The sequence below is a fragment of the Carlito syrichta genome, unplaced genomic scaffold (genome assembly GCF_000164805.1).
Source record: "Carlito syrichta isolate Samal-C Ts95f unplaced genomic scaffold, Tarsius_syrichta-2.0.1 Scaffold126652, whole genome shotgun sequence".
In the NCBI taxonomy this organism is placed as follows: Eukaryota; Metazoa; Chordata; class Mammalia; order Primates; family Tarsiidae; genus Carlito; species Carlito syrichta.
This window is the reverse complement of record NW_007070748.1, coordinates 116,472-131,524: the sequence shown is the minus strand read 5'-3', so window position 1 is coordinate 131,524 and position 15,053 is coordinate 116,472. Positions and strand designations below refer to the sequence as shown.

Sequence of the window (15,053 nt, the reverse complement as noted above, 5' to 3'; positions counted from 1 at the left end):
CCGGACGGGGTGCCTGCCCACTTGGGGTCCAGTCCCCCACGGAGCCCCTGGGACCGCTCAGCCGCGACCTCGTCCCCCCTGGGTCTCGGTCAGAGCCCCCGCCCGCGTGGAGGGAGAGCCGGCAGAGGGCTGTCCCTTCGAGGTCCCGTCCCCCACGGGGCCCCTGGGGCCGGGTCAGTGTGACCTTGTCCCCCCTGGGGCTCGGTTAGAACCCCCGCCCCTCGTGGAGGGACAGCCGGGCGGGGTCCTGTCCATTCGGGGGGTCGGTCCCACGCGGAGCCCCTGGGGCCCGATCAGCCAGGACCTGGACTCCTGCGGGGCTCGGTCAGACTCCTGGCCCCGTGGAGGGAGAGCCGGGCAGAGGGCTGTCCCTTCGGGGGGCCCGTCCTCCACGGAGCCTTTGGGGAGGGACCGGCCAAGGCCTCGTCCCCCCTGGGACTGGACTAGGATCCCATCTTCTGTGGAGCCCATTCAGGACCCCTACTGACTGGGGGGTGGTTTGGTAACTGAGCCAGAAAAACTCCATCAGTCAGGACCCTCGTCCTCCCTGGGACTTGGTCAGGACCCCGCTGTCTACAGCCTAGTCCCGTAGGATCGATTCGGCCAGAACCCCTGTCCTCCGTGGAACCCCGCAAGTTAGGACCCCTGACACTTTGGGAACAGCTCGGTGGGAGCCCCTACCACCCACGGAGCCCAGCCAGTTGAGGCGCCCGTGTCAGGCAGGCCCACTGCAGCAGAACCCCGACCCCTGCGCAGCTCGGCGAGAAGCTTTCAGTTCTTCGGAAGCCTAGCAAGCAACCCCCGACAGCATGTGACCCCCCGCAAGTGAGAACGAATCGGGTGCTCTAATCCTACAGCACGCGGGACCACGCATGCGCGGCACGCTCGGCACGAGCGAGCCGCCCCGCCTTCGGGAGGCTCCACCCCCCCGGATGGCGTCACACACACGGCCCACCCCTACTTCCCTGACGCATCCAGGGCCTCCCCAGCGAGGCCCAGTCTTAGCCAGTACTGCTTCAGGATTGGTTGGTTCAGGCTCCTCTCCCCTCCCTCCCTGAAGCTTCCGCTTCCGGTTCTGACGGGCACTTCGGCCGTAACGATGATCGGAGACATCCTGCTGTTCGGGTAATTAGGGGGGCCAAAGGCTGGGAAGAGAGAGCAGGACGAGGCGAGGGGCGGCCCTAGTAACTGTAATTCTCCCTCTGCAGGACGCTGCTGATGAATGCTGGGGCGGTGCTCAACTTTAAGCTGTGAGTAGGCCCCACCGGACCGCGGCTCCACCCGGAACCCGTAGGCCCGCCCCCGCGAGCGTGAGCACGCCCTGCGCCTCAGGCCCCGCCCTCGCGTCCCTTCCCGCCCCCCGGCCGCGCCCCTAGCCAGTGCTTCCTGCCGTGGCTCTCCTCGCCTCTCCGGGACTTCATTTTTTTTTTTAGAAAGCGGGATTTAGTGAGAGGACAGTGGGAGGGGACCCGGAGGGGTTGCCCCACTCCAGGATTTTAAATCCCCATCCTCCGTCCTCCAGGGGTTCCTGGGCTCACGTCCCCGCAGAGCCTCAGGCCCATCCCTAAGAAATGGCCCTGCCCTGGGCCCTCAGCCCCGCACCCGTCACCCTCGGACTACCCTGTAAACTGTCAGTGACTGCAGACCTGGGTGTGATCTGCGGGCAGGTGGGGGCCCCCAGAGCGGGATGGAGTTGGTCTGCCCGAGGTCACACAGCACGTCAGTGGCAGAGATGGGGCTGAAGCTGAGCGTTTGCAGCCCTGTGAGTTGGGTGCCCGGGTCGGGACTGAGCGGCCTTGATGTCCCATTGAAAGTGGACACTGTCTGCTGCTCTTTGCAGGAAAAAGAAGGACACGCAGGGCTTTGGGGAGGAGTCTCGGGAACCCAGCACAGGTAAGATCTTCCTGGACCCTGGCATTGCACGGTCCACTTCAGAAGGGACAGTTCTTTCTCATGGAGTCCCATCCTGCCGGTTTTTTTTTTTTTTTTTTTTTTTTTGTAGATGAGGATTTTTCAGTCCTGTCTTATTTTTTATTTTTTGTGAGTCGGAGTCTCACTCTGTTGCTCAGGCTGGAGTGCAGTGGCATGGTCACTGACTCACACAGCCCTGATCTCCTGGGCTTATGCGATCCTTCTGCTTCAGCCTCCCTATGTGTTGGGACAGGCCATAGTGCCTGGTCCTAGCTTTCTTTTTAATTGAGAGAGAGAGTTGGGGTGGGGGAGGCCTGAGGATGTTTAGTTCCTTCTGTTCGCCTGTCACCCACTTTTTTCTCCCACCAGACCTCCCCAACAGCTTAGCACTCACATCATTTCTACAGTTGGAATTTTCTGTCATGTGTGCTGTCATCTGGCTAATGTCCTGCCCTCACATTTGACTACAAGCCCCAGACAAGAGACCCTAGCCTGGCGCCTTACAATGCCAGCACTCCACTGCCTGTGAATGAATGAATGAACAACCTCACACGTAGCTGTTGCTTTCAGAGCACTGCAGACCTTTGTTTCTTTTTTTTTCTTTTTTTGTTTGTTTGGGCTGGGGGTCTCACTCTGTCTCCCAGGCTGGAGTGCAGTGGCATGATCACTGCTCACTGCAGTCTTGACCTCTTACGTCTCAGGCAATCTTCCTGCCTCAGCCTCCAGAGTAGGTGGGACTTCAGGTGCCACCACGCTTGGAATTTTTTGATTTTCTTGTAGAGACAAGGTTTCACTATGTCGCCTAGCTGGTCTCAAACTCCTGGACTCAAGTGATCCTCTTGCTTCAGCTTCTCAAAATGCTGGGATTACAGGCATGAACCATGCCCAACCTGTTTTTTTGTTTTTTTTTTTGAGTTGTAGTCTCACTCTGTCACCCAGACTGGAGTGCAGTGGTTGCTCCCGGCCACCGCAGGCTCAACCTGCTGGGCTCCAGCGATCCTTCCACCTCAGCCTTCCAAGGAGCTGGAACTACAGGCGCGCGCTACCACGCCCAGCTAATTTTTTGATTTATTGTAGAGATGAGGTCTCGCCAAGTTGCCCAGGCGGGTCTCGAACCCGCGGGCTCAGGCAATCCACTCATCTCAGCCTCCCAAAGTGCTGGGATTACAGGCTGAGCCACCAAGCCTGGCTGCCCAGCCTGTTTTTAAAGTTAGATGCCAACATTAGATTTGGAATAAATGAGGATATTTTTATGTAAAAATTCAGACGTCTGATTTTTCTTGAAAAAATCTACAGCTTGTGATTCAGGAGAGCTCTCGGCATCTCCTGGGTAGGATTGAGAAGGAGGACCCTGTGGAGGCAGGACCTGGAAACTCCAGCCCAGCCCCAGCCCCCAAGTGTTTATGTCATCTCACCGGCCTGTGCCCTGGCGGGCCTGGAACATACACTTCCTGCTGCGTTTACTCATGAGCTTTGGAGTGTAATGGGGCCTGTACATAACTCTTGGATCCATTCATTCATCACTCAGTCTTCCGGTGCTTGAGCTCCTATGTGCTGGCCCCAGGGCGAGTGCTGGGATACCACAGGGACAAGATAGATGTCCTAGAACTCTCATGGGGTGGGACACGTGGTTGCTAAGCAGGAAACAGATGGTGATGGAGGAGATGTCAGTGAGGATGGCACTGATGGGGTTGCAGGTGGTGATGGGGTTGCTGGTCCTGCCGGGCAGGGTGTGTGAAGGGCGGGTCCTTGGAGGAGGTGACACTGCAGGTTGCCAAGGACAGGGAACCCTGAGGAGCCGAGGTTTTGGAGACAGTCTGATGGCTGTGCTCTACAGATCACAATCGGAACCGCGATGGGCAGGAACTTTGGCGCAAGGCTCAGGAGTGGTAGGAAGAGTGGCCGTGCTCAGGACCTTCTGCACGCCTCTTCCCGGCACGTTTGCCCTCCCTCCAGCCTTCCCCAACTGGGACTCTACACCTGCTGCTCCCCTCTGTGGTGTTCCTCACCCTGGGCCCTCTGCCTGGCTGGCCCCAGGACCCTAGTGACTGCCCTTGTTGAGAGCTCTGGGTGCTGGGCCCTGTGCTAAAGTCTTCCCCGCTGCCATCAGCTGTTTACATGGGAGGAAGTCCAGGGCTGGCCCAGCACAGCTGGGCATGGGCAGAGCTGGGGCCTGACCCACAGTGAACTGCCTGTGCTTGATGTCCGAGGTGGCGCTCTGGTGCTTCCTCAGAATGACTTTTTCTGACCCCCTGACCACCTCAACAGCATGCAGGGTCGAGTCCCCCCAGGATGCCCAAACTTCCCCCCCAGAGCAGTCATCACAGTGGATGATCACGTGTGATTAGTCATGTAGTGATTGTCCTCCCTGTACGCTCCTTCGGGCAAGGACACTGACTTGTTCCTCCCTGTGTCCCCTGCCAGTGGCTGCTGCCTGGAATGAGTCAGCATCTGTTGATGGAAGAGCCTGTTTTCACCATCCTGGCTGGGAGTGGGCAAGATTCTCGCTGAGCAGCGCCTCCCAGCCATCCTGGGGCAGACCCAGCTCTTAGCGTTTCTGGTCCATGCTGGACCAACACAGTATACAGGTTGTGTTGCACACAGCTAATCCTGTTGGCTGAATAATACCAGACCATCTAAACTGTGTTCAGCAAGACGGTGGGCTTAGCATGAGCTTGGATGGTGCTGGGATGTCCAGTTGATGTGCCTTCAGGCTGCTGGAACATCAGATCGCTGTGATGTCATGTCAGGTTGCTGGGGTGTCATCAGGTTTCCAGGACAGCAGGTTGCTGGGATGTCATGTCATGTTACTGGGATGTCAGGTTGCTGTGATGTCATGCCAGATTGCCAGAATGTCAGGTTGCCAGATGTCATGTCAGGTTGCCCGGATGCCATGCCAGGTTGCTGGGATGTCAGGTTGCCAGGCTGTCACATCAGGCTTCCATGATATCTGGTTGTTTTAAGTTTCTGGGCTTGGGATCTGTATTCTGTACTTACCAAACAGCTCCGTTCTGCAGGTACATTAGGCAATACCCTTGTAGATCACCTAGTCTGGACCATTCTTTTTATTCTGGAGGCCTTGAGAGGAAGGTTGATTGACTTAAAACCCTGGAGGAACATTCTGGAACCCAGAACTCTGGAGTCTTAATGTAACAAATCGCCTCTCTTTGAAGAGATTTCTGCTCCTTAGCATCAAAGGGGACCAGAGTAAGTCATCACCAAAGCAAATTTCCCTTTTACTTGTCTGAATCAGGATGCTTTTAGTTGCAAGCACTGCAAACCCAGCTCAGAGTGGTCAACGCAAATTGAGATGTCCAAGGGTAAACGGGCCTTGGGCACCCCGGGTTCAGATCTCAAACCAACCCTCCAGAGTCTGATTCTCCAGCTCTCAATTCTGCTTTCATCTGTGTTGGTTTCATGATCAGGCTGCTTGTGTTGGCAAAGATGACCCTAGAGTAGGGCTTAGCACGTTTTTCTGTAGAGGGCCACGTAGTAAACATTTGAGGCTTTGTGGACCACATGGTGCCCCATGCAGTGACTCAACTCTGCTGTTTTATTACAAAAGTAGCCAGAGATGCTATGTAAATGAATGGGAATGGCTGCCTGCCAATACTTTATTTATAGACACCGAAAGTTGAATTTCATGTAACTTTTGTATCTCGCAAAATATTCTTTTTTTTTTTTTTTTTTAAACTCTTTAAAAAATGTAAAAACCGGCTGGGCTCGGTGGCTCAGCCTACAATCCCAGCACTTTGGGAGGCCAAGGCAAGTGAATTGCCTGAGCCCGCGGGTTTGAGACCAGCCCAGACAACTTGGTGAGACCTTGTCTCTACAATAAATCACACACACACACACACACACACACACACACACACACACACACACACACACACACACACATATTAGTCGGGCATGGCAGTGTGCACCTGTAGTTCCGGCTACTTGGAAGGCGGAGATGGAAGGATCACTGGAGTCCAGCAGGTCAACGCTGGAGTGGTTGTGAGTGTGCCACTGCACTCCAACCTGGGTGACAGAGTGAGACTCCAACTCAAAAAAAAAAAAAAAAAAAGTAAAAACCCAGCTGGGCTCGGTGGCTCAGCCTGTAATCCCAGGACTTTGGGAGGCTGAGGCAATTGGATTGTCTGAGCCCGCAGGTTCGAGACCAGCCTGGGCAAATTGGTGAGACCTTGTCTTTACAATAAATAAAAAATTAGCTGGGTGTGGTAGTACATGCCTATAGTTCTGACTACTTGGAAGGTGGAGGTGGCCTAAGCCCAGCAGGTCGACACAGGGGTGACTGTGAGTGTGCTACTGCACTCCACCGAGTGATGGAGTGAGACTCCAACTCACACACAAAAAATCTGAAAACCCTTCTTTGCTCAAAGCCATACAAAAACAGGAGTTGGCTTTTGCCTGCGGGCCATAGATGACTGGCCCCTGCCCTCCAGCCCTGAGCTTTCATCTTCTGCCCCAAAGCCTGATGGACAGCCAGTGTCTCTCCCAGTAGCTGGGGCAAAAGTCCCAGGGCAGATACTCACTGGAGTGACTTGGGTCACAGGCCCCTACCTGAGCCCTTTAGAGGCAGAGAGGCTTGGTACTCTCAGGGTATCGGCCAGTGGCAGTCACAGCCTGAGTGCAGAGGGCCAGGGAAGCGGAGACCCAAGGGAAAGCCACACTGTCATCAAAGGGGAGCAGTGGTTACAGTGTGGGCACCCACCACAGTGGCAACAATGAAAGTGTTAGCCGTATTGTAAAGATGTTTTCTGCATTTGCAGGTGACAACATCCGGGAATTCTTACTGAGCCTCAGATACTTCCGAATCTTCATTGCCCTGTGGAATGTCTTTATGATGTTCTGCATGATTGTGTAAGTCTGCGGCACTCTCCGGGATGGCCTCCTGACTGTTGTTCTCTGTCCGTTCAGTTTTCACTCTTGTGTCACACTCTGTGCTTTCAAAGTAAGGACTCTCCACACAAGTGAGGAGATGGGAGTCCGAAGGGGTTTAAACTGTGTCGCTCTGGGTCCCCACTGGCCCAGGCTGGGGCTTACGTTGGAACACAGTGTTCTAAGTCCTGGCTGTACCTGGTTCCTCTGCAGGGGCTGCCAAGATATGCCTTCTTGGAGCCTGTGGCCTGTTACCTCTGGCCCGTTCTGCTGTGCTTAGTGTACACGTGGCATATACCGGGTGGAAAATGGGGCTTAAATGCCCAGTGTGCGGCCAAGTCCTGCTCCAGTCTTGCTGGGAGCCAGCAGAGATGTATTTAGACTTGCCGTTTTTATGTCCACTTTCACTTTCTCATTAGGCTGAGAAAGCCCAGGCACATTGCCTTCCTGTCTAGCACCGGGGCCATCGTCCTGAGGCTGCTGCGAATGAACCGTGAAGCTTGCAGCAAATGGACTCAGAGTGATATGGGAGGACTCAGAGTGATATGGGAGGATCTAGGGTTCTTGGCCTCACTGGGCCCATCCCTGCTTACCTCCCTAGCAAGGAAGAGGACAAACACTTGGCTGTCCCAAGTGACTGAGATGCTGAACTTGGGGTTGCTGTGTGGCCTGTGCCAACCCCTGGCTGTCTGAGGGGTGATTTCAGGACTTAGGAGATGTGGGGAGGGCCATGGTGTGTTCCCAGAGAGGCCTTTCTCAAGGTACCTATCTGGCTGGAGAGGATTCGGGAGCAGGTGAGAAGCGCCAGGGACAGAGGGCGTGTGAGGAGACTGAGGAGTTTGCTTGGAAGTGGAGGAAGGGTCACCAGGGTCCACGGAAGGTGGGTCTCCAGCCTTTTGTCTCTCTGGGTTCCCATTCACTCACAACTACCTACCCTAGGCTAGGCCAGGACAGCCACAGTCCCTACCCTCAGTGACTGCGTCAGGTGGGACACGGGCCACAAAACAAGTAAAAGAAACGATGAGTTGTGAGGTGGCGCGTGGGAGGGCTCCTGACTTCAGAGGTGGTGGAGGAAAGGCTCTCTGAAATCAAGGCTTAAAGGACGAGGAAAATGTGGCAGCATAGGAAGTAGTATGTGCGAAGGTCCTGGGACCAGGAAGAAGTTTGTGTGGTTTTGAGTCAGAGTCTTACTGTGTCCCAGACTGGAGTGCAGCTGCGTGCTCATAGCCACCGCAGCCTTGACTGGCTGGGTTCAGGTGATCTTTCCACCTCAGCTTTCAAAGTAGCTGGAACTATAAGTGTGTAGTTCTACAGGTGTGTAGAACTACAGGTATAGCCACCACGCCTGGCTAACTTTTTAAAATTTATTGTAGAGATGCAGCCTCACCAAGTTGCCCAGGCTAGTCTGGGACCCCTGGGCTCAGGCAATCCTCTTGCCTCCACCTCCCAAAGTGCTGGGACTGCAGGTGTGAGCCACTGTGCTCGGCCTGGGGTGGAGGTTTTTGATTCTACCATAACTACTTAGGTCAGAGGTCAATGAACCACAACCCATAGACCAGATCTACCTGTGTTTGTTAATGAGCCTTCGTTGTCATGAAGCCATGTCCGCGTGTGATTGTTCTTGTATCACAGCAGTAGTGTTGAGTGTGTGACAGAGACTGCCTGGTTTGTAAAGCCAGAAATGTTTCCTTGATGCCCTTTACAGAGAAAGTGTGCTGAGCCCAGGACTTAGGCCCACTCTTTTAGCGGGGCTGTGGGTGAGGGAAGATGCTTTTAAGAAAGGGCTTTCCCAGGATGTTGAAAAACTGGAAATCACCTAAATGTCCAAGAGCAGGGGAAGGACCAGAAGGACGCCTGTGTGACCAGCTGTCATGATGCCATCACTGACAGTGTGCCAAAAGGTCTGTCTACCTGGGGAGGTGATTTGAAAGTGATGAAGGCCAGATGACGCATGTATGCAGTTTGGCTTGAGCTGTATGACTCATACAGGATATGTGGTATAAAGCCTGAACAAGTGCCCGAGGGATGGGGGAACACCGTCCAGTGAGGAACATCCATTCCAGATGGGGCACAGAGGTGACCATGCTGCATTTGCTGAGGAGCTGTGGGGCCCGGGCATGACTTCTATCCCCTGCACCTCTGTGTTGTTTGAGCTTTGGAAATGTAAGAAGTCATGAGAAGCCTGAAACATGGGGAGAAACGTCCTTGAGCATTCAGGAATCGGGGGTTCTAACTCCTATGAGCCGCTTTAAAGACATGAGCTGTATGTTAGGAGGGTAAGTAGACAGATATGCGGCAAGGCAAAGTGGTAACTGCAGATGTCACATGGTGGGGGGCAGGTATTCCCTGAGCCATTCTTTGAATTCTTCATGTTGAAATTCTCATAGTAGGATATTGAGAGGAACAGTTAGGAGAATAAGAGGGCGTCAAGCCATGGAGAAGGATTCACAAGTAAAAAGTGGACGTCTATTTTCACAATTCAGTTTTGTGTAGTATTTTCACAAGACTGTGCAACCAGTACCTCAATCTAATTCCAGAATGTTTTCATCGCCCTAGAAAGAAAACCCATTCCCCTCCCCCAACTCCTGGCAGCCACAAATCTGCCTCCTGTCCCTGTGGATTTGTCTGTTCTGGACGTTTCTCTCACTGGAGTCACATACACTGTGGCCTTCCGTGTCTAGCTTCCCTCATGTGGTGTCATATATTCAAGTCTCATCCACGCTGTGGCCCGTGTCAGGGCCTCCCTCCTTGCTATGACTGGATAATGTTCCATTGTGTGGATATATCTGGTTTGCTATCCATCCCTTGGTTGAGACTAATTGGGCTGCTTCCATTTCTTGGCTGTTACTAATACTGCTCAAGCGAATGTTCAGTGCAGGTGTTTTGCAACTGCTGTTTTTCAGTCCTCTCAGCAATATGCCTTAGCCTAAGCCTTCCGAGTAGCGGAACCACAGGCATGCGCCTCCGTGCGCAGCTAATTTTTTTATTTATTATAGAGACGAGGTCTTGCCATGTTGCCCAGACTGATCTCGAGCCCATGGGCTCAGGCCATCCTCTTGCCTCCACCTCCCAAAGTTCTGGGATGACAGACATGAGCCACTGTGCCCAGCTTCTTCATGTACTTGCTGGCTATTTGCACGTCTCCTTGGGGGAGATGTCTGCTAAGGTGCTTTGCCGGTTTTTGATTGGGTTATTACTGGTTTGTAAGAGTTCTTTGTGTATTCTGGCCACCCGTCCCTAGTCAGATGTGTGCTTTCCAAGTATTTTCTCCAATTCCGTGGGTTGGGTTTTCACTTTCTTGATGGTGTTGTCTGAAGCACAAATGTTTTTCATTTTGATGAAAGTCAGTTTATCTGTTTTTTCTTTTTGTTGTTTGTGCTTTTGGAGTTACAGTTAGGAAATTACTGCCTAACCCAAGGTCACAACGATTTATGCCCAAGTTTTCTTCTCAGAGTTTTTTTCTTTTCAGAGATGGGATCTTGCTCTGCCGCCCAGGCTGGAGTGTAGTGGCATGATCATTGCTCACTGCAGCCTTGACCTTCTCGGCTCAAGCGATCCTCCCACCTTGGTCTCCTGAGTAACAATAACTGGTACTACAGGCGTGCACCACCATGTGAGGTCTCCTTCTATGAGTTTTATAGTTTGAATTCTGGTAGTCTGGTGCATGGTCATTTTGAGTTAATTTTTGTATATGGTGTGAGGTAGAGTTTCCAACTTCATTGTTTTACATGTGGAGATCCAGCTGTTTCTGCACCCTCTGTTACTGTTTTTTCAGATAACCTTTATATTTTGGAATCAGTTTAGATTTGTGGAAGTGTTACAAAGATGATACAGGAAGTTCCTCTCTGCATTTTTGATAACTCTACAATTTTCCCCTGTAGGACCGTGTCATAACTCATATACCCATTTGCAAACTTGATGGACATTTCTGTTGTTTCCAGGTCTGTGCTGATCCACATTTTCTTCAGTGAACAGAGTTAACTAATCATTTGTTTATTCAAAGGTCTTTCTTTAATTTATGAAAGTCACCACTAACTTGTAGTGTAATAGATACAAGGGGTTAAAATGTATAGGCTCTTATGAAGTATATATTTTCTTAAACGAGTCACTTTAAAAAATTTTTTATTTTTAATTTCTTGGAGACTAGGTCTCACTTTGTGACCCAGGCTGGAGTACAGTGGTTCGGTCATAGCTCACTGCAGCCTTGAACTCCAGGATTCAAATGATTCTCCCGCCTCAGCCTCCCGAGCAGTTGAGACTACAGGTGTTAGCTATTGTACCCAACTAATTAAAAAAATATATATGTATTTAGACTTGGAGTCTCATTTAGTCACCCAGGCTGGAGTGCAGTGGCATGATCACAGCTCATCATAGCCTCAACCTCCTGGGCTCAGGTGATCCTTCTGCCTCAGCCCCCAAGTAGCTGGGACTATAGTGTGCACCACCATGCCTGGCTAATTTTTTTGTTTGTTTGTTTTTTGTGGAGATGAGGTCTTGCTACTTTGCCTAGACTGGTCTTGAACTCCTGGGTTCAAGCAGTCTTCTTGTCTCAGCTTCCCAAAGTACATGATCCACCACACCTGGCCAAGAAATTTTTTTAGAGACTGAGTCTTGCTGTGTTGCCCAGGCTGGTCTTGAACTCCTGGCCTCAAGCAGTCCTCCCACTTCAGCCTCCGAAAGTGCTGGGATTGCAGGCATGAACCACTGTGCCTGGTGAAAAGCCTCACTTTTATTAAGCCTATAGTCCAGTATTGTTAAGTATAGTCACAGGTTGTGCATCATAGGAGTACTTTTAAAACCAGAAAATGAGGCTGGGCACAGTGGCTCATGCCTGTAGTCCTAGCACTTTGGGAGGCTGAGGCGAGAGGTTTGCCTGAGCCCAGGAATCCAAGACCAACCTGGGCAACTTAGTGAGACCTTGTCTCTACAATAAATCAAAAATTAGTCAGGTGTGGTGGTGTGCGCCTGTAGTCCCCAGCTACTTGGGAGGCTGATGTAGAAAGATCACCTGAGCCTAGCAGGTCAAAGCTATGGTGGCCGTGAACATGCCACAGCACTCCAGCCTGGGGGACAGAATGAGACTCTGATTCAAAAACCCCTCCAAAACAGAAAATGATATAAAATAATCTAAAGCATAGTCACATAAATAACGGTATTTTCAGAGTAATAACTCCCCATCTTCACGGATATGTCTACCTTCTGACTTTTCAGGCTATTTGGCTCTTGAGCCCCAGATGTGGAAACAAGACCTCATCTTCCCAGATGCCGAGTCTCCACCCCTCCATTCCTGATGACTTCCAAGAATGTTTTTGACCAGAAAAACCGCCGCTCTTCCCAGAAAGCCCAGGCTCGTGGTGGGTGGAAAAATGTTCACCAGGATGTACGTGGTTTCCCAGCCTTGTCACTGTTGTCAGAGACACTTTCCTTGTGGTGTCTGAATTAGCATGCTATCTGTCTTTTGAAGTGGTTTCAGGAGGGTGTGTGTCAGGGGCTGTTATAAGATTGCATTCCCCATAGATAAAAGAACATGGCAAGATGTTTCAGTGTATTAGAATCCCTCCTTCTACAAGAAACCTGTTTATGGATCTTTTTGATGTATTTTTAATAACCATCCTTTTACTTAGAACCATAAAGATGTGTAAGCATCATTTTTACCCAGGATTCTGAGCAGGAGGGTAGGTTTTTCAGCTTAACACAGGCTCCGCGCTTGGACAGTGTTTATGAGGATACACAGTGCTGCTTGCTGAGTCTGATAGCATCTAGGCCAGTCCAAGGCCTGCATTCCAATTCCATCCCCATCCCAGCGGGGTCTGCTTGGCTACTCAGTGCAACTGAAGTTGTCCTTAAGACCTTCAGGAGTGGGTAACCCATAGTAGGGACACTGACCTTCCTGTTTAGACTCTAAACTCTTGGCTAAAGGGATGTAATAGGTCCAGGGGAAATATTGCCAATTTCCACAGAAGAGGCATATGGACAGGTGGTGGGACAGACCAGGTAGTAGGAGAAATTTCACTTTGTCTTGAAATCTTTTGTTAAATAAAATGACTCTGGGGCCTTGAATTGTAAAGTTACAAGAATGAGAGTGATTTTATTATGTGGTGATATTGGGACCGTGCTCGGAAAGCTTGGGTTTCTGAGTCAAGGCTGAAACACAGTGAGTCTCAATCTAGGACATACAGTATTGTTCCAGAAGCTTCTTTGAACGGGAGTCCTGGTTTCATTGCCAAAATGAAACCCTTTGGGGTCAGCGCCCAAACCTCACAGGTGTAGGATTTGTTTGTTGTGTTTTTTGAAATCCTAACTTGGAGGTAAACCTGGAGGGACGAAAAAGTAAATATGTGGGCTTTTAGGACTGAGTAGCCTTGAAAATAAAGCTTATTTTGAAAAGGATCTTTTGTTTATATATTTTTTTAACCGAGAGGTCAGCTTCCAGCTTGAGTTGTTTCAAATGATCCTGTGGGAAACACCGAGGATTCCTCCAGGAGGCTGTCACAAAGTCAGAAAGGATTTGCTGCTGGCCTTTGCCTTTTGGGTTTGGCTCAGTGGCGAGGGCTAGAACTGGGCCAGTGGGTCTGGGCTGCTCCTGGAGGTATAGAAAGACTCCGTGCCGTGGTGGGATGTTGCGAGGCCAGGGTCAAGTTGCGCCTTTGCTGCTGCTCAGCTAGTGCAGTCTTCTCCCTCACTTCTGTGACGTGTTCCTGCATCACATCCTGCCACACATCCCCCGTGGCTTGTAAGTCTCAGGGCTTGGAGCTGGATCAGCCTTGCGCCCGCCGTGTCTTTGTCAGAGAGAGCAGGCACGCGGAATCTTGACTGCTCCCTTGCAAGCCTCGTGGATTTGTGAGGGAGCCTTTCTGCCGTCTTCAGGCGAGCGCTGCGATCTCATTGAGGCCCGGCGTTTGTGCGTTCTGGGGCTGAATAGTGCTTGCAGAAGAGAATGCTGCCATTGAGGCTTGGGTTCAATAGTTGTCTTTTTCTCTAAAGAACTGTTGTCTCATTGTTAATTACAGCAGCATGACCTTTTCGGATGCTTGTCAGAGGCTGCTGTACATTTAAAAAGTGGAATCTCATGGATGTGTCTCTTTAGGATGCTTTTCCAGAACCTTCATTGGCATTAGAGGTTATCAGAGTTGGAAGTTTGGGTGTCTGGTGTCTCTCAGCATTTAAGTGCTCAGGGTCTCGGTCAGTTAGGGTTCGAAGCCCATCTCTGCGTCTTCCCAGCGGGACCTTGGCCGATTGTTTCCCTTCTCCAGGCCTCAGTTTCCATATCTCGAAACGGGCCTGGAAGTCGCACCTGCCTGGACTTGTGAGATTCAGCAAAGTGGAATGCAGCCATGTCCCTGCCAGTGCCTGTCGCTGTGGGTGCAGTGACCCTTGTGTTCTCTTTCCTTGTGCTCTTCCATGGGAGAGTGGTCACAGGGGTTTAAGGCACTGGACAGTTTCCAGCGTGGGAAACCTCCTCCTGCCTCTGGGGTCCCAGTTGGGCACTTCCTCAGTCGCGACTGCAGCCGTGTTTGGATAGTGGCTGTGCAGGATGGCTCTGCTGGTTCTGTGTTCTCCACACTGCTGCCAGGGTACTCTGTGGCACTCACTTGTGGTGACACTGTGGTGCTGGTAGATCGCTCCTCGACCTTGGCTTACCTGTTCCTGCCCCAGTGTGGTGACCTTCATTTTCTTCTTTTATTTCCTTAGAGCAGATGACCCTGGGGGTACACAGTGTGGTTGTGCCCCGTCACAGTGACTTTCAGTGCCTGTCGTCTGTTTTACTTTGTTTGAAAGTTTTTTTGTTTTTTCTTTTACTACTAATGCAGATTCATTGTAGAGAAATTATAAAATACAGATTGACTAGAAGGAAAAAAGTCACCCATAATCACGCTCCCCCCAAAAGCATGCCCCTGGGCATATGTATCTCCCGGCCTCTTCTCTGCGCATGACAATCTAGGTGTGGTGCAGCCCTTTTCTTCTCGTACTAGTGTCTTCGCATCTTCCAGCTTGGTTTCCTCACCTGGTAATACAACCTTGTTTCCGTATCAGCAAGTAAGTGTTTTCCACAGTATTATCCTTAGTAACTGCAAAATACCTTGGTAAGGACCCATCATGGTTAATTTCATCAGTCCTTAGTTGACAGACACTTGGCTGTGTTCACTTTTTGTCTGTTATAAAATAACACTGTGATGAACATCTTGGTTTTCGTGGAGTTACGACATGCATGTCCGTGACTTCCTGCTCATGAGTCCCAGCCCTCCTTTCTGTCTCTT

General features: G+C 51.2%; 2 protein-coding genes across 2 annotated transcripts in view; one reads left to right on the top strand and one right to left on the bottom strand.

The window, feature by feature from the left end:
* TMEM38A (transmembrane protein 38A) overlaps positions 1–471 on the bottom strand; it is a 27,325-nt gene extending 26,854 nt beyond the window's left edge. The window contains exons 1-2 of the mRNA XM_008048784.2: positions 274–471; positions 22–163 (exon numbers count right to left, since the gene is read on the bottom strand). Coding sequence (XP_008046975.2) covers positions 22–163; positions 274–471 — 340 coding nt within the window. The remainder of the gene's footprint in view (positions 1–21; positions 164–273) is intronic.
* Positions 472–1,058: 587 nt separating this feature from the next.
* On the top strand, positions 1,059–13,185 carry SMIM7 (small integral membrane protein 7). The gene is made up of 5 exons (XM_008048779.1): positions 1,059–1,125; positions 1,209–1,250; positions 1,841–1,893; positions 6,687–6,777; positions 12,007–13,185. The coding sequence occupies exons 1-5, from the start codon at positions 1,100–1,102 to the stop codon at positions 12,020–12,022; spliced, it is 228 nt and encodes a 75-aa protein (XP_008046970.1). The 5' UTR covers positions 1,059–1,099; the 3' UTR covers positions 12,023–13,185.
* The last annotated feature ends 1,868 nt before the right edge of the window (positions 13,186–15,053 follow it).